The sequence below is a fragment of the Furipterus horrens genome, unplaced genomic scaffold (assembly GCF_987537825.1).
Source record: "Furipterus horrens unplaced genomic scaffold, mFurHor1.1.pri manual_scaffold_5, whole genome shotgun sequence".
Classification (NCBI taxonomy): domain Eukaryota; kingdom Metazoa; phylum Chordata; class Mammalia; order Chiroptera; family Furipteridae; genus Furipterus; species Furipterus horrens.
In genome coordinates this window covers 160,684-181,951 of record NW_028327175.1, presented here as the reverse complement: position 1 = coordinate 181,951, position 21,268 = coordinate 160,684, and the positions used below count along the sequence as shown (strand labels likewise).

The following is a 21,268-nucleotide window of genomic DNA, read 5'->3' as shown; positions in this document are numbered from 1 at the left end:
CGGGTGACATCGCGGGAGTCCGCGGTGCGAGGCGCCAGGGGCCGTCGGAGAGGCCGGCCGGGCTGGCCGCGGAGGCGCTCGGTGCCCCGTGTGTTTGAGGTCACCCGTGGGCGGCCAGCCGGGCCTCGTGGTCAGTGGCAGGCTCACGGCCCCGGGGGACGCGGAAAAGGGGCGACCGCAGCCCGCCGTCGGGTCCGGCTCGTGCGGCCGATGAGACCTCCGTCCCGGGGCTCCGACGCCGCCGAGGGACAGGAGCTGCCGGCCCGGCTCGGCCCCGGGCGGGGAGGGCGGGGCCCTGACCTGGCGCTTCGCCGGGACCGTGGCTGCGCAGCCCGGACAGGGCTCCCCGCTTGGAAAGTGCTGCCTCGCTTCCCGACGTAGTTTCGCCGCGCGTCTTTGTTCCATTGGTCGGCGAAGACCTGTCTACGGTTGGTCAGGGGTTTCTACGGTGAAGAGCGAGGAGCAGATCGGCTTGTCCTTCTGTTACCCGGGTCCCGCCGGTCGCGTGCTGCGGGGCGTGTTCTACCAGGTGCGCTCGAGCGCTTGACAGGCCGCTGGACGTTTCTCACGCGGCGGCGTCCGTCGGCCGAGCATCCGGGCGTTTGATGGGACGCTCGTGCGGCGGGGGCGCCCTGGCGTCTCCCGGGCAACGGCTCACGTTTGGTGTGTTGGTTGGTGGTGCCATCGTGTGGTCAGAGCGGGAACTGCGGTGCGCAGAAGAAGAAACCTTCGATTACAAAATGTTTATCTTTAGAGCTTCATATGAAAGCGTAGGTGCAGTTGCTGGGGAGGCGTTTCTTCGGCCGCCATCGCGACTCCCCACCGAGCCGTCGCTGTGAGAGCTCGGTCCTCTCGCAGGGACGGACGGACGGACGGACGGACGGGCTGGCACAGGGAGCCTAGCAGGGCCACGTGTGGGTGGAGCAACGGGGACCGATGCCGGCGGCGCCACGGGTCCCTGAGGAGAGCGGGGACTGGACACAATGGTTTTCCTTACAGAAAAGTGGAATTCATGCCCGGGCCGGCGCCCAGTTGGCTGGAGTGTCGTCTGGTAAACCAAAGGGTCGCGGTTTCTATTCCCCGTCGGGGCGGGGAGGGGACTGGTGTCTCTCTCTCTCTCTCTCTCTCTCTCTCTCTCTCTCTCTCTCTCTCTCTCTCTCTCTCTCTCTCTCTCTCTCTCTCTCTCTCTCTCTCTCTCTCATCAATACAAAGCACGTCCTCCGTGTCTTACACTCAGTTATTTTTCTAGGCTGCAACTGCACAATACCACAGACCCAGTGCCTCAAACAACGGAAATGCATTTTCTCAGAGTTCTGCAGCTCAAATCCAAGATCAAGGTGCAGGCCTGGTGGCTCCTGAGACCTCCCCCCTCCAATGGCAGGGCCACCTTCCTTCCTGTCCTCGCATGGCCTCTCCTCTGAGTGCCCCCAACTTTCCTGTTATGGGGACAGTAGTTAGATTGGATTAGGACCCACCCATGTGACCTCATTTAACCTCATTTACCTTTTTCAAGGTTTTATATCCAAATACAGTCACATTCTGGGGTGCTGGGAGTTAGGACTGCGGCATATGAATTGCGGGGGACACTGTCCCACCCATAACATGCACACACGGGCAAAACCTCCTCTAGGTGGAGCAAGGACTTAAGGGTGAAGAACAGCCTGGGCCATGCCCAGGCATGTTCTCGGGAGGGAAAGTAGAATGCGTCAGCAACAAACCTGAGCACAGAGTAGGGAAAGGTTTTATAAACTGAGAAATAATTGACATACAACGTTGTATTGGTTTTAAGTAAACAATATAATGATTTGATATTTGTCTGTATTATGGAATGGTTAACACAGTTTACATCACTGATGCATAGTTATAAACTTTTTTTCTTGTGATGAGAACTTAAGATCTAATCTCTTAGCAACTTTCAAATATGCAATACAGTATTGTTAAGTACAGTCACCGTGTTGCACGTTACATTCCGGGGCTTATTAATCTCATAACAGGACGTTTGACAGCCTTTGCCCCAGCCCTGGCAGCCACCAGCCTTCTCTGGATCTCACACAGAAGTGGGGATGGGCACTAGGCACGTGTCTCTGTCTGGCTCATTTCACTTGGCATAATGCCCTCAGGGGCGATCCGTGTGATCTCCAGTGGCAGGAGTCCCTTCGTTTTTGACGCTGGATAATGCTCCATTGAGTATATGGACCACAGTTTGTTTACTTATCGATCCACTCAGGTGGGTTCCACCCCTCGGCTACTGATGCTGCAGTGAACATGGGAGTGCAGCTGTCTCTTTGAGATCACGATGTTGTTTCCTTTGCCTGTATACCCGGGACTGGGACTGCTGGGTGGGATGGTAGTTCTATTTTTAATTTTTGGAGGAAACCTCACCCTGCTTTCCACAGTGGCTACACCAATTTGCAATCCCACCCACGGTGCACAGGGTCCCCTTTTCTCCACATCCTCACCAGCACTGGTTCTTTCTTGCCTTTCTGATGACAGCCATTCTAACAGGTGTGAGGTGGTGTTCTGCGGTTTTGGTTGCATCTCTCTGATGACTAGTGATGCTGAGCATCTTTTCATGTACCTGTTGGCCATCTGTATGTCTTCTTGGAAAATGCCTATCAAGTGCTCTGCCTATGTTTGAGTCAAATTGTTTTTCTTTTTGATATTAAATCGATCGTATGAGTTCATATAGTTTGGATACTCTTTATCAGACACACAATTTGAAAACATCTTCTCCCATTCTGTAGGTTGCCTTTTCATTCTCTTGATTATTTCCATTTCTGTGCAGAGGCTTTCTAATTTGATATAGTCCCACTTGTTTATTTTTGCTTTCGTTGCCAAATCCAAAAACTCATTGCTAAGACCAACATCAAGGAGCTTTCCCCCTGTGTTTTCTTCTATTAGTTTTTATAGTTTCAGATACTTTATTCAAGACTTTAATCTATTTTGAGTTGATTTTTGTGCACGGCATAAAGATAGTGGTCCCACCTCAACATAATAAAGGCCACATATGAGAAACCTGAAGCCAACATCATACTCAATGGGCAAAAACTGAAAGCATTCCCCCTGAGGTCAGGAACAAGACAAGGATGTCCACTCTCTCCACTCCTATTCAACATAGTCTTGGAAGTTCTAGCCACAGAAATCAGACAAGAAAAAGAAAGAAAGGGCATCCAAATTGAAAAAGAGGAAATAAAACTGTCATTATTTGGAGGTGACATGATAGTGTACATAGAAAACCCTACAGACTCCACAAAATTACTACTCAACCGAATAAGTGAATCTGGCAAAATAGCAGGGTACAAAGTCAATATTCAGAAATCAAAGGCATTTCTGTACACCAATAATAAAATACCAGATATAGGAACTAGAAGAAAATCCCATTTACTATAGCAACAAGAAAAACAAAGTACCTAGGAATAAACTTAACCAAGGAGATAAAAGACCTATACTCGGAAAACTACATTAACACTGAAGAAAGAAATTAAAGAAGGTATGGAATTTCCTCAAAAAACTAAAAATGGAACTGCCTTTTGAACCAGCAGTTCCATTGCTAGGATTATACCTGAAGAATCCTGAAACCCCTATGCACCCCTGTGTTCACAGCAGCGCTATTTACAACAGCCAAGTGCTGGAAACAGCCTAAATGCCCTGTGTAGATGAGTGGATCACAAAACTGTGGTACATTTACACGGTGGAATACGATGCAGCAGAAAGAAAGAAGGAACTTCTACCATTTGCAACAACATGGATGGAACTAGAGAGAATTATGCTTAGCAAAATAAGCCAGGCAATGAAAGACAAATATTATATGATATCACCTAATATAGGAAATTAATGAACAACACAAACAAACAAGCAAAATCAAACCAGAGGCATGTAAACAAGGAGCAGACTGACAGTGTCAAGGCAGGGTGGGGAGGGAGAGAAGGGGGTTAGAAGGGGAAGGGTCTAGTCAAAGAACTAGTATAAATGACCCATGGACAATGGGGTGGGGACTGACTATGGGAGCAGGGGTGGGCAGGGTGGGGGGAAGCAATGGGGTAAAAGTGGGACAACTGTAATAGAAAAACAATTAAAAATATATATGTTATTCGACCATTGCAAAAAAAAAAAAAATGGTCCTGATTCATTCTCTTCCGCACGGCTGCCCACGTGTCCCAACACCAGTTATATGTATATCTAACAATATACTATGAGGAAAGGATGGTCTCTTCAATAAAGGGGAAAAGCACTAGCCCTGTAACAAAAGATTGACAAATTTATCTAAATTAAAGTTAAGAAATTTGATTCATCCAAAGACAGCTTAAAGTGAAAGACAGGCTATAAATTGGCAGACATATCAGCATGCGTATAACCAACAAAGAATTAGTATTGGGTTGACCAAAAAGTTTCTTTAGTTTTTCTGTAAAATAAAAGACACATTTTTTCATTTTCATCAGTAACTATCTCCCGCTATTGGCTTCGAGTGGGGAGAGGCCAGGGGGCTGCTAAACACCTTCCAATGCATAAGACAGCCTCACAGCAAGGAATTATTTGGCCAGAATGTCAATTGTACCAAGAAACTTCACAAACCATTTTTGACATAGTGGGTGGGGCGTCGACCCACAAAGTGAAAGGTCGCTGGTTCAATTCCCAGTCCGGGCATGCGCCTGGGCTGCAGGTTCCGTCTCAGTCGGGCACCCACAAGAGGCAACTGACCAATGTTCTCTCTCACTCCCATATTTCTCTCCACTCCTTCTCCCTCCCTTCGCCTCTCTCTGAAAATAAATAAAAATAATTTTAAAAGGTTAATTTTAGTATTTAAATGTTAAGTCCATTACATATTCTCTATGTTATGTTCATTTTGACATATCAGCATTTTGTAAAGGACTAAAACTCAGTGGCAAGTCCTGCCAGTAATCTTCGATGAAGTTTACATTACACATTTGTCTAAGTATTTGGCCAAAGTTTTATTTGTTCATCTCTCTGTTCGTCTACCTGTCTGCCTGCCTACCTACCCACCCACCTAACATTCATTTGACCAATTTCTGGGCATGGTAACAACAGTGTTAGAGGGTGTGACGACTAAAAAGGTGACTCTTCCTCCCATCCTCTAAGTTCTTCTAGCTGGGCTAATAATCAAATTAAAGAGACAGATTCACAGGAGCAAACGTCCAAAGTTTATTTTATGCATACGGATTGGGGGGACCATAAGCACAGAGACCAGGAGAAGTGCCGGGCAGTTGAGGTTTCCATGCCATTGGCAGTTGGGGACTTCAAAGGGCAGAAAGGCAACTCAGGAGGGGACGGAGAAGCCAGTGTTTGGAGAGTGACTGTTTGCTGGCCATCACGGACAGCGGGCACAGAGACCGCCTTGAACAAAGGGGCCTCTCTGGCTCCGCCCCGCCCACTGCACATCAGCCCAGGTTCAACTGCAGGAAACTGAGTCCACCCCCTTCGTGGAGCAGGTCCTCTATCTAAATTCCTTTTAGGCACTTAGGGGGAGTTCAAAGGTTTTCCTCTGAGTCTTTTGTTCTTTAATAACCAGCTTAAAGTCAATATTCCAAAAGATAAATTTTGGGGTGGCAACTGCTTCCCTTCAAGAGCACCCCCTCATTCGCCGTTGCCCAAACCGCAACTACTCTCACTGCTGTAGACTTGGCGCTCCCTCTGCTGGTGAGAAGTGGTACCGCCAGTCAGTGCTGTCACGTCTAAGGTGTCAATTCCTTGTGCCACCTCAGCATAAGAAGTCATCTCACTTCTGAATCTATGTTCAAGGGCACGTTTTTTCCTAAATACGACTTATTTAAAGTTGTATAAATAAAAAATTGTTAAGAGAATATAACCCAAATAAAAGCAAGCAAAGGTGTTAGCTTTTCCTCTTTCTTGGAAGTGAAACCCTTTTGTAAATATTAATATTAAAAACCTGTCTTATTGATATCTTAAAAAACCTTTCTAGGGAACATCGTCCTCCCGTCCCCTCTGAGTTCTCGCAGTCTGCGTATCCTCCGTGCATGTGCTCGCAAGTTCCTGCTAGTTTAGGACTATTTCTTAGAAAGTGTGCGGAGAAATGAGAAGTGGTGCCAGAGGGCCCCCCTCCTCACACGCTCCAGTCCGCTGCGCGGAGAACCTTCCGAGACTCATCACCAACTTCACAGGGAAACCCCGTTCAGGTGGGATTTTATGTGTGGACCAATGTCAACCTGTAGCCCCTTAAAAGCATTTGCTTGAGTGGGAAGAACCCTCTTTGGTCATACTATTGTAATACTGATGTGAGGTCCAATTCGACTGTTTTAAAAGCTATTTGAAAAAAACAGGTCCCTTATTGTTTACTGACCTCGAAATGTATTGTATTGGGACATCTCTGAGCACTACAACAGGACATTAAAACCAGGAAGAAAAAACTGACTAGATTAGTCTTAGCTTCCCTCCAAAGTTAACGCTGCTGTGTAATACAAAGGAAAGTCCAGAGAGGAGGTTTTGAGAGTTCTCATTTCAAGGAAAAAAACAGTTTTTCTTTTTCTTTTATTTTGTATCTATATGAGATGATGAATGCTACCTAAACTTATTGTGGTAATCACTTCATGATGTCGTCGTCGTCGTCGTCGGCAGCTGTCCGTCTCGAGAGACGATGGCGTAGCTTCTTGAGAGTCTATCTGCACCGCCGAGAATGGCTGTGCAGTCCGACTCGGGAGTGACAATCCCTGCCTCACTTGGTACAGGTGAAGGCAGATGGCTGTTGTTGCTGCTGTTGACGCTGCTTCCGCCTCAATCTTTTCTGGACCGCCTCCTCGTTGCGCGCAGCCTCCGCGCGTGACGTACCTTGCCTGACCGTGAGCCTCCAGGCTAGGCGGTCGTCTGCTTGAACTTCCCATGTGTTGAGATTGATGGAGCATTGTGTCATGTCCTTTTTGCAGATGTCTTTGAACCGCAGTTTTGGGCGCCCTGTCATCCTCTTGCCTTCTGCTAGCTCGCCGTAGAGGAGGTCTTTGGGGATACGGCCTGCATCCATTCTTTTGACATGGCCGAGCCACCTGAGGCGTCTCTCGCTAAGAACTGCATGCAAACTGCTCATATTGGCTCGCTTCAGCACCTCGGTGTTGGGGACCTTATCCTGCCAGGCGACATGCAGGACGCGTCGCAGGCACCTCATGTGGAAGCTGTTGAGTTTCCTTTCGTGCCTTGCGTAGGTGGTCCACGTCTCGCTGCCATAGAGGAGAGTGCTGAGTACGCAGGCTTGGTAGATGCGCAGTCTGGTTTTCTCAGTGAGGCTGGAATTGTTCCACGCTCGCCGGTTCAGTCTGGCCATAACTGTGGCGGCCCTGGCGATTCTCCGGTTGACCTCCAAGTCGACTGACAGAGAGCTCGAGATGGTGGACCCGAGGTAAGTGAAGTCGTTGACAACCTCCAGGGTGTATCCGTCAATGGTGATGCATGGGGGAGTTCCCGTGCCTTGAGCCATAACATTCGTCTTCGTCAGGCTGATGGCTAGTCCGAACTCCTTGCATGCGTGGGAAAGGCAAGTGACTAGCTGCTGGAGTCCCTCTTCGGAGTGTGATGTCAAAGCTGCGTCGTCGGCGAAGAGCATCTCACGGATGAGCACCTCTTTGACTTTGGTCTTGGCTCGTAGACGGGCCAGGTTGTAGAGCTTGCCATCGGATCTGGTGTGAATGAAGACACCCTCGCTGCAGTCCTTAAAGGCGTATTGGAGGAGCATGGAGAAGAAGATTCCGAACAGCGTAGGCGCGAGGACGCAGCCCTGCTTTACTCCGCTGCTGACTGGGAAGGCCTCAGAGGTTGCGCCGTTGTAGGACACCGTGCTGTGCATGTTGTCGTGAAAGGACATGACCACAGCAAGCAGATGTGGTGGACAGCCAATCTTCCGTAGCAAGCTGAAGAGACCGCTTCGACTGACCAGATCAAACGCCTTCGTGAGGTCGATAAAGGCGAGGTAGAGTGGTTTATGCTGCTCGTGACACTTCTCCTGCAGCTGGCGTAGGGAGAAGATCATGTCCACTGTTGATCGGCCAGCTCTGAAGCCACACTGGGACTCTGGGTAGACGCGGGAAGCAAGGGTCTGCAGGCGGGCAAGAGCGACCCGGGCGAATACTTTGCCGACGACGCTGAGGAGAGAGATGCCCCGGTAGTTGTTGCAGTCGCTGCGGTCTCCTTTGTTCTTGTACATGGTGATAATGTTGGCGTCTCTCATATCCTGGGGGATGTAACCCTCCTTCCAGCAGAGACAGAGTAGATGGTGGAGCGGCTGTAGCAGGACTGGTTTCCCGCTCTTTAGGATTTCTGGAGGGATTCCGTCGCTTCCTGGTGCTTTCCCGCAAGCGAGGCGGTCGATGGCTTTGCCGAGCTCTGCCGCAGTAGGTGGGGTGTCTAGCTCCTCCATGACTGGTAGGTCTGGGATGGCTTTAAGAGCAGTGTCTGTTACGGTGTTCTTCGTTGCGTACAGCTCGAGGTAGTGCTCGGTCCCCCGCCGCATTTGCTGTTCCTGGTCAGTGATGACCTCACCTGTCTTGGACTTAAGGGGGGCGATCTTGGAGGGGATTGGGCCTGTTGCCTTCTTGATACCCTCATACATTCCTCGTGCGTTGCCTATATCGGCGGCTTCCTGCATGCTTCTGCACAGGTTTAGCCAATAGGTGTTGGCACAGTGGCGGGCGGTCTTCTGGACTTTGTTCCTGGCAGCCCGTAGAGCTTGAAGTGTACTGGGAGTGGGCGTGACCTTGTAAGCCAGTAGGGCCTTCCTCTTAGCCTCGATCACGGGTTCCATTTCTTCCCAGTGAGCCTCGTACCAGTCAGTGTTCTTCCGCTCTTTCTTCCCGTAAGCAATAATGGCGGAGTTGTATATGGCGTCGCGGAGACGTGGCCAATTGGATTCAATAATGTCATCTGCCGCCACTCCCTCGCCGAGTGCATCTTCCATCCTGTTGATGAATTGCTGGGTCTTAACTGGGTTGCTGGCACAACTGGTGTTGATGCGTGGGTGACCCTTCATCTTGGAGTGGTGCAACCTCTTCGGCGTTATGCGCACCTTGCTTACCACGAGGGCATGGTCCGTGTCGCAGTCTGCACTGTGGTAGCTGCGGGTGAGGAGGGTGCTGCCAATATCCGTTCTTCTGGTGACGACGAGGTCAAGCTGGTGCCAATGGCGGGAGCGGGGGTGCCTCCATAACACCTGGTGGATCTCTTTGCACTTGAAGAATGTGTTTGTCACGCACAGGCCATGGTGACACAAAAGCTCAAGCAGTCGCTGACCATTCTCATTGATCTTTCCTCTCCCAAAGTTTCCAAGGCAGGTGGGCCAGGCCATGTGGTCGGCTCCTACTCTTGCGTTGAAGTCTCCAAGGAGATAGAGAGCGTTACTTCTGGGAATCTTGGATAACGCTTCGTCCAGTGCATGGTAGAACTGTTCTTTCTCTTCGGTGGTGGCGCAGAGGGTTGGGGCATACGTGCTAAGAATGCTGACTGGGCCGAAAGTTGTTGACAATCGGAGGGTAAGTAATCTCTCTGTGCCTCCTGTGGGTGGCTCTATGGAGTTAACAAGCGTGTTCTTCACAGCGAACCCAACACCGTGCTGTCTTGGTTGGTCCGGAGACTTCCCTTGCCAGTAGAAGGTGTAGTTGGTTTCTCTGATAGTTCCGTTGTCGGCCAACCGGGTCTCCTGTAGAGCCGCAATGTCGATGTTTAGTCGTGCCAGTTCCCTATCGATGACAGCGGTTTTCCTGGCACCCTTGATCCACGGAAGGTCTGCAGTAAGTCCGGGGCACATGGTCCTGATGTTCCAGCTAGCGAGGCGAAGAGCCGGAGGCTTCTTCCTTGTAGTTTGCTTGGAATTAACTGGTGCGGGTGTTTTGTGGCCCACTTTTCGAGAGGCGCCTCTCTGATCCCCACGCACCCAGTGGGGCAGGCGAGCCATGGCGAGACGGTAGCTGTCCAGTGAGGTGCGATGACCTCTCCCACCGTCAGAGGAGACCCCTGGCGCTCGTTTCCTTCGCCAATCGGATGAGCTTATAACCGGTATCTGTCTCCTCCCGTGTTGAGTCGACATCTTGCGATGACGCTGGAGTGTCCTCTCAAGTGAAACTGAAGCTACAGAGCCTGGGCAGGGTGATATGGAGGGTCTGCTGTTGCCCATGCAGCAGAGCCCCCCTCTCTTCGCAGCTGAAGGGTCCAAGGGAAAGACAAAGTCAATACAGCTTGGCTTCAGGTGCGCCGCAGGAGTTGCCGGTGTTGACTACGTCGAACCGCCTTAGGGACTCCGGCTCCGGATTTTCTGTCGGGGTTTACTCCCTTAGCCTTTCCCCTGAAGAGGTATGCCGCAAGGCAGCGGAGGTTTTTTGGAGTCAGAGTTTTCCTTCTCTGATTTTAGAGATGTCCTTCCTCTTTCCTCCTTTACAGTCTTGAGGGCAGCATTTACAGGCAGCAACACTGAATAAAAACCTGGCTGTGTTTCCCACTGTTTCATATAATAATTAATAAATAATAACACAAGGATACACTGTTTTCACGCGCTCACAGCAGTAAACCCACTTTTGTCCACCCCGGTACATTCTAGGCAGCCAGGAGGTTTTCAGAACCCGCAGGACGTGAGAAGAGCTGCCTTCCTCCCGTTGAGTCTGCGGGGGGTTCTGCACTTCATGATGTATGTAAGTCAAATCATTATTCTGCATACCTTAAACTTATACCAGTACTCTCTCAATTTCATTTCAGTAAAACTGGGGGGAAAAGCTTCCGAATCAACTGGGTTTATTTTGTTCCCTTGAAATACGAGAAGACTAAATACATACATTCCTTTTCATTACCAATTTTCAGACTAAGAATTTGGTGCAATAGTCATCTCCAGTGTGGGCAAGGAAGTCTTTGTGTACATGTTTAGTTGTTTCTTAATGTCATTGGGATTTCACTAATTTTTATGTTTCAAGCATGTTAACCAATTATATTTACTATTTTTTATAAAATGCAGGCCTATTCAGACATCAGAGGTAGCCAACACATTCATGAATCAGGAGTATAAATTGATGTTTGTCAATTCAAATTTGGCTTATTGGATTTTATTTTTTTAACTTTTTAGTCATCTCAAAATGAAATTTTTATTTTATAATAACAGTGAGATAATCGTTTATTTGTAAGTAGACAGTATCAACAGTACGTGCGGGGGGACAGGGACTGACACTGTGTGCACAGGGGCCGTACTCAGGCTGGGTCAGACAAAGCCTCCCTCAGGAGGGGTCCCGGAGGAGGAGGGCTGGCTGACGGAGGGTGCAGGCTGGGGAAGGTGGGGAGCAGGAGCATCGTGTTGGAGGCGGGGGCTGATGCTGTTGCCCTAAAGGCGGGACGAACACTGGGGGTTCGCGTCCAGTGAGCGGGGAGGAGGCTGGAGGCAATGACACTGAAGGGTAGGACCCCTGACGAAGAGCCGCACCCCCCAAGTGCAGCTGGGGTTTACTCTAACACTGGGGAGCCCCTTCAGGATCTTAAGCAGAGGGCCAGTGTGGTCTGGTTTATATTTGAAAATATCACTCTGTCAGCTTTAAGGTGACAGTGTTGCAGGAGGACCCACAGTTTGTCCTGACAAGAGGCAGTGAGGTCTGGAATAAAGACGTGAACTTGGAGCGCTCCGAATGCTATTTGTTTTTCTTGCGATCCTATCAACTTCCCGTTTCATAGTGAAGAAAACTGAAGAACCGAGTGGTTTACTCAAGGCCATGCAGCACCGAGTCGTAGGATACGACTCCAAGAACAGACCTACGTGGTCAACGCTGGCTTGCTGGGGGCTTTTAAAAACCAGTAATGTTCAAGTTATGCCCTCAGAAATTTTTGGAAGATTTTGTGGCCCGGAGCCCAAGCACGAATATTTTTAAAAGCTCCTCAGGAGACCGCAGTGAACAACTAGATCTGAGAACCGTGACCCATTAAAAGAGAAAACTGAGCGTCTTTGTGACTGAATGACTGGCGGAGGCCAGTTAACGTCAGAGGTGGCGATGGATGCTGAAGACCAAAAAAAAGAGATCGTCTTAAAACCCCAGGCCCACGGGTGAGAGCAGCACGTGGCGATGAGCTGGGTGACGGCTGGAGGGAGGAAGAGCCCCCGGCTGCGGCCCGACGCGGTGCGCAGGCATCTGCAGAGAAGGTGGGCGTCCGTAAGGACAGGCAGGGAGCGGCGCCCGGGACCCACGTGGGCTGCGACCTCCCACGGGCCCGCCCCGAGCCCACACACCGCTTACCCCACACCAGTGCTCCCGGGCTCCGGCGGACGTTCGCACATGCTCACCTGAGGCTGTTTCCCACGCCGGGAGGAGGGGCCCCAGGTTATCCCCGCCGCCACCCCCAGGTCTGTGTCTGCGTGGCTGATTTCTCCGCCCGCTCCTGCTCCTCTCCGGAACAGAGTCAGACAGGGCGCCGTCCAGACTGGGGAAAGGGACCTCAAGCAGCTGCGGCTCCCCGTGTCCCCGCAGTCTGGCTCAGAGTCAGGGTGTATCAGACGGCCCGGGGCCTCAGAGCAAAGGGCCGCAGGGTACTTCCCTCCGACGAGGCAGCTCCCCACCCAGTGCTCACGCGTCCTCGCGTTTGGAGCCGTGACAGGGACCTCGCTGCCTGCTGCCTCATAGTTACCATAAGTTGTGGGGTGCGCTGCGCCTCTCCGTGTTTCCTGAAGAAGTTGGCAGAACCCACCAAGGACCAGTTTGGTGTCTACTATGAATCCTAGTTGTAGGGACTCCCCTCCTCTAATGAGCAACAAGTCCTGTTGAAAGAGCTTATCAGTCCTCTGACCTGTGAGGCTGTGTTCGCAGTCTGAGATGCTCTGCTATCGGAACGCCAAATTATGGAGCTTTCGGTTTTATTCAGGAAGCAGTAAAATGTTTCATGTCGAATAGTGACTCAATTTTCCCAATTCTCCCAGTAAGAAAAGAATGGGGCAAGTAGTGTAGTTCCCCCGAAGTTGAAGCAAGCTTCAAGTGTGTTATCTGATCTCATGGCAATGAGGAAAGACTGATAATGAAAAACAAGTCTCACTAACAGGAAGTTATACTGAATGTGAGGGGCACTTGAAAACACCCTTCCTCAATGGGATGCCCGTTCGTACTTACTAGGATTTGGGGGCGCCTCTGGCATCACCCAGTGCGGCGCGGCTGTGAGCACAGAAGGCGAGACGGGGAAGCCCTGGCACCTGCCCAAGACGCCAGAACCGTTTCTTGGAGCTAAGATCGCTTCATACCTATGTGTTTCTAGGCCAAACAGGATTTTTCAGCAACCCATCTCTTACATGAGTCAAGGTGTGCTGATGAAAGATGATATTCGTAATCTCAGAGAGCAGAAATTCCTGCTTTGACTGTGATGAAACTCAAGATTTAATAACGACATCCCCATTTCTCACCACCAGCCTCATCGACTCCTGGCTTAGGAAGCTCAAATTCATCCAATTCCAAGTCTTCCTACAATTTAGCAAAGCAAACTATTCCTCTACTCGAACTAGTAGGTCAGCCTACCAAAGAAGATGGTGATCTGAACGAACCTAAGGCATGATGTAATTACCTCAACTTTCATGACTCCTAAAATAACTGTCTTACTATTCATTTCTAATTTCTTTTTAAAATTAAGATACAATGTACATAGAGAGCACAAAGCTTCAACGGTTACATGCGGATACATTTGTAAGTACCACACAGCACACCTCCCGTCTGCAGTGACCCTGGGCTCCAACCTCTGCCATGTGTCCTCTCACATGAGCTTCGCCTGATTGTGAGAATGGAATCACACAATAAGTACTTCCATGGGTAGGTTCTTTAGTTCCACATTATGTTTGTGAGACCACCGTACGTTTTCGTGCGTCTGCAGCTTGGCTTGTTCGCTGCTGTGTAGTATTCCACTGCATGGACAGGCCAAGCTGCCTTCATCCCCCATGTTGATGGGGGGTCTTTGGACCATCTCCAGACCTTCGGGATATTACGCATCAGTCAGTTATAAACCAGAAAGGGCCTTCATTCCTAGGAGCGGGTTCCTGGGTCTTTTTACTTTGTTTTCCTGTTAGTGTCTTTCTTCTTAGTCCTGGACCATAGTCTAACTTCCTAAGTTGTCAAGTGAACCCTAACAGTTTACCTCTCTTCAGGCCTGACAGGTGTTGCAGGTGGCAGATTTCACAGCTGAAAATGGTCCACCAGGGCTAAGATCTTCCTCAGTTCGCGCCTCTGATGGGTTTTGCTCTTCTGTTTCCTTCTCCCTAACTTCCTGTTGTCTACATTCTGACCTAGAGTTGAGAGAAAAACGACAGACTCCAGAGTGGGGCACATAGGCCTCCTCCCACCCCCTCCTTGGGGAGGAGCTGTGGCAGTGGCCGGGCGCGGGCAGAGCCGGGGCTGGGCTCTGTGGCGGGCTGTTCCCACTTCCTTAGCCAGACAGTGGAAGTTCACACAGCTTCTCTGGCAGTGGGTTCGTTTGCTCCAAACTGGCCACAGGCCAACATCACCTGGGGGGTTTCACTGTTTGTTTTTATTATAAAAAGTGGTGCATATTAATGGAAAATATCAAATAATAAAAAAGTGTGAAAAGTAACCCCACCCCTGCCAGTACAGTCTCCACTCCTCCCAGTCAGGAATTCCTAGGTTGTGTTTAATTCCAAGATAAAGGCCCCTGGGCCCCACGCCAGACTTCATGAAGCACCATCGTCAGGGTCCTAGGAATTTTTTTGTTTGTTTTTTTTTTTAATTTTTTTAACAACAACGACAAAGCTTCTTAACTGGTTTTGATAGACTTTCAGGTTTGGGAATGAATTCCTTGACTAAATACCACCTGAGATCCCTTTTAGTAAAATCCACCCCCCACGCCCTCAGAATTACGGGATTTGAGTTTCCCGGCTGCTAGTAGGGCCAGCCCTCACAGTAGCCAAAGTGACAGTGGCTTTAATTTGAGCTCTTCTTACGTAGGCCTCTCCTCCTCTCAGCTTATCCGTTTCCTCACTTTTCCTAACTCCTGGCCCAGTGACTCATTCCATTAACGCTCTCGTTGCTTTTTGATTAATCCCACTAACCGGTCAGTGTAATGAATCTGCTAGCTAATATCTATACCGCCTTTCCCAGGTAACACGCGGCCTTATGCTACAACGTAAGTTTCCACAAAGCTCTGAGCAGCTAGCATGGAGTTTGGGGCTCCATATGGGCAAGCCAGCAAGCAACATCCACATACACAGATATCTGTCCATGTTACTCAGTTCAAGTACCTGGAAAAAATCGTTAGAAGAAACTATATTAACTGACACAAAAGAAATTGCTAAGAATTTAAGTTTCCATTAAATAAAGTGGTTGTTAATCAATGAATAGGAGAGGAAGGCTTATTTGAACATAAACTGTTCAGTCCAAATTACTGCAGAACAGAAAGTCACCCCCTGAGGCCTGGGCCACCCCTACCGCACAGAAAACAGGACAGGAACCCGGGCTGGGGTAAAATAAGAAGACAGGAAAAAGGCGGCGTTCCAGGCCACAGGAGGAAAACAGGAAAACAGAGAACTCAGGACGTTACACCTGCCCCGCACACGGTCACGATACAAGCCTCCTGTTTGGAATATACAGGGCATTTGTCCTATAAACGCAGAATGATCCTATTACTATAAAAAAATTCTGTCTACGGAAAAGGGCCACGCAGCACCCCTCCATTTTGTTTAGCTGTAGGAAATCTAAAGGGAAAAGGGCTAAGGATCGTTGATCGTTTTAGAGGGAAAACCTGGGCAAGCACCCGGTCGTCCCGACGTGGGGCAGGTCGCGCGACTTCCCGCGAATGCTGCGCCCGTGGCGCCGGCGGAGGAGGGCGCGGGCCGTCCCACAGGCCCCGGGCGCTCTGCCGGGACGGCCCTCCCCGCCGGACCGGCCGCGTTACTCCCTGCGGCCCCCGGGCCGGCCCTCTGCCCTCGCTGCCACCAGCCCCAGCGCCTCGTGTCGTCGTAGCCGGGAGCGCAGGTCCGGCTAGCTCTGCTCGCGGACACGGAGCCTCCCCGGGCGGCAGGTGCCGCGGGGCGCGGGGTCCCCGCTGCGCCCGGGGCCGGCGCGGTGTCCGAGCCGGTGGGTCCCGACAACGTCGCCCCTGAACCTCCTCGTTCGCCGTGTCCCCTGTTGGTCTCTGAGAGATGCTGGCGACTGAAGGGTCACGGCGGACAGGTGCCACCCCTGCCCTGAGGGCTGGCACAGACGGGGCACGGACGGGGCTCAGAGCGCGCGCGGCTGTTAGTGCTCAGGCTGAGGGGCGCTGGCGCCACGTCTGGGGCCGCTGGGCTCGCGGCTGCGGGGTGCTGAGCGCCCACCAGTCAGCCTCGCTCCCGGGGTGCACCGGAGGAAAGGCCTATAAAACCCCAGATGGTGCAACGATGGCACACTTTGGGGAATTCTTGTGGTCAGTGTCACAGAAGATGAACATTTTCTGAACCCGGACTGCGTCGCTGGCCTGGCCAGTGTGCTGTCACCCGGGCACTGGGACACAGCGTTTGCAGGGAGGCCAGTTCCAGCGCCCCCGACGGCGAGCGAACCCCTGTGCGTCGCACATTCAAACCCCTTCTTTCTGAAGCACCGACGTGCGGGTGAAATGACGTGGGTCGGCTCTGAAGCAGGGGCTGCAGACGTGGCTCACACGCGCGTCGCTCTGGGCCTCGGCTTCCTGTAAAGGGAGAACTACTTCTCGTTAAACACGGAGGGCTGCGCTTTCCTATTCGAGCACCCGAGCCTTTATCTTAATTCTGCTGCATCTGACGAGAACTTCCTCCAGAACCAGGAAATTTTGCAAGTCCGGGCTCCTCTGCAGGGAGGAGGCGAGAGGGAAGAAAGCAACCGAAGGGGAAAGAGGAACAGGCCCAGACCCGGCGGGACCGAAGCGCAGCCCAGGGCCGGCACAGCGCCCCGGCTCGCCGCCCGAGGTAAGCGAGGGCCTGGCTTGTGTGCGGCTCCGGGCAACGTTAAGAAACGGGTTCAGTTTTCTTAATCAGTGACTTTTTTATCCCATCAAACGCAGTTTGGGGGGGGGGGGGCTTAGGAGGTGAAGTGGGGAAAAGCAGTTTACAAACGGGAGGTGATAGTAATGCTTCTTCAGGAGTGTCTGTGCTCACACTGGCGTTATGCTCTGCGCCCTGTTTTCAAACAGAAGGGCAGAATCTGGCTTTGAAAATTCCAGAAGCTTACCAACAATTTCTCATTTTAAGACAAATGAATAACTGTTAGATACCCTGCTGGAACGATTTTCCAAAACAGAACCAAAACGTCCTGTCCCAAATTGGGTAAAGTGAAACTAACATATGCTTTTCATTCTAACTAGGTCTTTGTTTATGTATTTCAGGGTTTTTTCTATTAATTTATTCTGAAGAAATGATAGGATGCATTTATTTTCCTGTAAAAAGTCATCTCTTTAACTGAACAGTTTTGGCAAACATTTCTAGTATTTAGGATGTACCGGAGTGTCTGATCTGCACAGAGCAACACGGGTGGTAGAACAAAGTCTCCTCCTGGAAACAGGGAGCAATTCATTACTTCGTCTTCAGGGTTTTCCCAGGCCGGATGCCAGCCTGGAACCTTTGAAAGAGCAGAAAAATTTCAATCAATTTGAAATTTAGTTCAAATATGCTGCCAAATAATTACTTAAATATGTGTTTATACGTCAAGTATATTAAATACGATCAGTTCTCCTGTTTCAGGAAGGAACTTCGTCCCTAACAGTTGAGTCATTGCCAAACCTCTGTCCTTGAACTTAAGCCTGTGTCTCCCCTGCACAGAGAGGAAAGCATGTCCAGACCTGAGACACCTGTCCCTAGAGCTAAATTTTATAACTTAACTGCCTCTCATATTCTGTTTGGTACTTCACCTGAAGTCCCAGCTTGCAGTCTGGCATGTTGACATATGCTAACCATGAGCACCCCTGGACAGGTAACTGTCCAACATGGACACTCACTCAAAGCGGGGCCCAGCTTCGTGAGCTTTCTTTTCTCCTGTTCATCGGCATTATTGTCGCCCTCATGCAGGCTGCTCATTCATTAGCAAATATTTAAGAAACTGGCCACCCCGTGTCTAGTGCTGGTGCTGGTGCCATAAAGACAAGTGAGAGCAGAGCCCGGCCCTCCGGGAACTGGGGGCCCAGCTAGCTGTGCCGGTGGAGGGACCAGCGTGCCCCGCCGCCCTCTGCAGAGACCTGGGTGACAGCAACACTGGGGGAAGTTTCAGTTGACTCTTGATTCCTTATCTTCTTAGTTGTTAAAGAAGTCACTGAGCCTCTTTCATCTACCCTTTTCTCAGCTATAAAGTGGGGGTTACGGTGGTATGTGCTTCATGTGGTAGCTGCAGGATTACATGAGGTCATCTGTGTAAAGGTGTTTAGAAGGTGGCCCCAAATCAGCTCTCAACTAGATGTTATCAATGATGACCTTCAAAAGATGATGATCATTTCACAAGTGCAAGTCACAATATTGTTAACAATATTGTGTATTTGAAAGTTGCCAAGAGTAGATCTTGAAATTTCTCGTCACAAGAAAATAATTGTAACCATGTGTGATGATGATGTTAACTAAATGTAGCAACCATTTCAGAATATATGCACATATCAAATCATGCTGCACAGAAAACTTACACAATGTTATGTGTCATTTACATCAATAAACTGACAAAAAACAACTGCTGGATGTAGCTGTTTCTGTGTGGAGGTGGAAAACAGGCAGCGATATTTTGTTGGTAAAATCAAAACAGAACATTCATTCTAGCTGAACGCTTTCTGCTTCTCTTACTCTTTGCCACTTTAAAACACTGAAGAAAATGCTCTACGATTATCTTAATTGAATGACAGGCGATGGCTGGAAGTTTTGATAGGGAGGCTTTCAGAGCTGCTTTGTTTTATGTTACAGAACTCTTCTTCTTTTAAGTATAAACTTTACCCTTTAGAAGATATATCTTGAATTTTAAATTACCAACTTAAGCGATTCTATGCTAAGATTTGGAGTCATTTATTGAATTACTCATCTAATAAAGGTTGGTTACCTTTTCTGCACTAGGTGGTTTGCTATTCTCTGGGAATGTGACGATGAGCAGACCCGGTCTCTGCCCACCATTTAACCAGGTAGGAAGATGGTTTTGGGTGCCTGGGGCCTCATGCTGCGGGATGGAGCCCCATCCCTGGCATGGGCACCCAGAGGAAGGGGGGACTGAGGCACCTCCCGAGCCCTCCTCAGGCCGCACAGAGCAGGGGTAGTCCTGGGAATGCTTGTACAGGGCACTCTTGTTTTCTCCTCCTATTGTGTTCAAGGCATTGTCCTTCACATGAAAGTTTTTAAGGTGATAAAACCACTCAGACTCGGGCAGGGACAGGTCCTTTCAAACCTCTGTCCTCACAAGAACTAGTAGCAGGGTGTGTATTGAAGCAGACTAAGTGCCGGTGCTTGATGTGTTGGTAGGGAAGAACAGACTTTTCTTATGCTAATGTAATAAATATGCAATTAATATATTTTTAATTTATGGCAGGTTTCTTGATGGCAGATTATTCAATCTTCTTTTTCTGGAGTTTTCTATTCTGCTGTTACCCTCCATTGATTTCTACTTCATTTTCTAATTCAGCAAAAGAAAAAGAAGTCAAGGGGATTAAACAGTCCCCTGGCACAGAAGCTGATAAGGGAGGAAACAGAAGCTACACACCTCATTTTCTCAGTCTCTCCAACTGCATCGCGACTTTGCCAGATGTTCTTTCAGGTCTGAAAGAGAAGTGCCCAAAAGAGCATTCAGAGTTGATGCAGAACCACACCCAGCAAGAGACCACCCTGGCCTGTGCCTGTGAGGTCCTCAGGAGCCCCAGCGCCCCGCCGAACGCCACTGTTTGCGCAAAAATGCTGCCGGGCTGCGGAAGCCGCTCCGTGGCCGTCCCGGTGGGCGTCTCCCTGCTGGTGCTGCTGGTGGTCTGTGGAATCGGGTGCCTCTGCTGCTGGAAACGCAGGCACGCACCCCAGCTGGCCTTGCTGCGGCTTCTGTCCCGGAGCAGCAGCGCGGCAGGAGACTACTCCAAAACGCTCCCCTCGGGTCCCCACGCCGCCGGCTCCCGCTATAAGGTCTCGGTTCCAGCCCGAGCGCGCACGTCCGAGGCTGGGGAGGCCACCCTGAGTGACGACTATGAAAACCTGGAGGCGCGTCGCCCCAAAGCCGAAGAAGCCGGCAAGGGACTATATGAGAACACCCGGCCGTCCAGCTCCGAGGAGCACATCTACGGGAATGTGTCGTCTGAGTATTACAACTTCCAGAAGCCTGCTCCTCCGGAAGTCCCTCAGGATGAAGATATATATATTTTCCCGGATAAGTATTAACTTTTAAATGCTGGGGGTAGTTACTGGAGGACACTCGCCGGGACTTCCGTTGCACTGAGGTTGTTACCGGCCAGGCCCTGTGGAGGAAACTCACGATGGCGTGACCGAGCTCCACCGTGGGCCCTGTCTCCGCGCCCCGGGCCCCGGACGCGCTGCCCTGTGCGGCACAGCTTCTCCCTCTAACGGCCCTTTCCCTCCTGTCCCTCTCTCTGCTGTCTTTTTCTGGCTCGGGGTAATTGTCCCGACCCCTGGCCAGTGTTTCTGGTCCTGGTTTCCACACACTCAGCAGTTCTGCACGATCTGCCAGACACGTCTTCAGACAACACCCTTGAAGGCGCCTTCGACCCTTTGCCTAACACCTTGTTCTGCAAAAGAGGTAACAGCCGTACTTCTACCTGCAGAATTCATGCTTTTCCGGTCATTTCGATTTACTTCCAACGACTGACTTCTGCTTCTCTGCCTTCACCAGGACCCCTTCCTGCCGGGCCCCCGGGCTCGGCCCAGCCCCTCACCTCCGCCTTGTCGGAGCTTCGTCTTTCCTCATCTCCTGGAGATTTTGCTGCCTGTCCCACTTTCTGAGCACTTACACATGTGAACGTTTGCTATGCGTTTTACTATTTAAATGTGTCATGTGAGAATGTCTTCAATTCCCTACTAAACAGTAAGGAGCTGCCTCACGCCCCCACTTCAGCCCCAACGCCTGGATCATTGCACAAGGCTTCGTTATTGTTCAATTGGCAAGAACTGAATTGTACATTTTGCTGAGTAGCTTTGAAAAAATCTAATAAATGTATCCACCCAAGGATGATGTACTGTGTATGTCTGTCCACTGCTTCCTGTCTGTGCACAGGAAAGAAGAGACGATACACAAACAAGAATAAGCACCGTGCTAGTTATGATGCCTCATCGCTAACTCCGCCCCCCCCCCCCCTAAACTGCTTGGGCTGGGACTCTGCACAGCACACTTTTCCT

At 50.3% G+C, this 21,268-nt stretch overlaps 1 protein-coding gene and 1 long non-coding RNA gene across 3 annotated transcripts in view; both read left to right on the top strand.

Moving 5' to 3' along the window:
* LOC150008081 (uncharacterized) overlaps positions 1-21,268 on the top strand; it is a 597,743-nt gene that overhangs the window by 458,009 nt on the left and 118,466 nt on the right. The gene's annotated exons all lie outside the window — the stretch shown is intronic.
* On the top strand, positions 18,993-21,093 carry GAPT (GRB2 binding adaptor protein, transmembrane). Its single transcript, XM_090278848.1, has 2 exons — positions 18,993-19,065; positions 19,467-21,093. Exon 2 carries the CDS (start codon positions 19,475-19,477, stop codon positions 20,294-20,296), a length of 822 nt encoding a protein of 273 aa, XP_090134974.1. The 5' UTR covers positions 18,993-19,065; positions 19,467-19,474; the 3' UTR covers positions 20,297-21,093.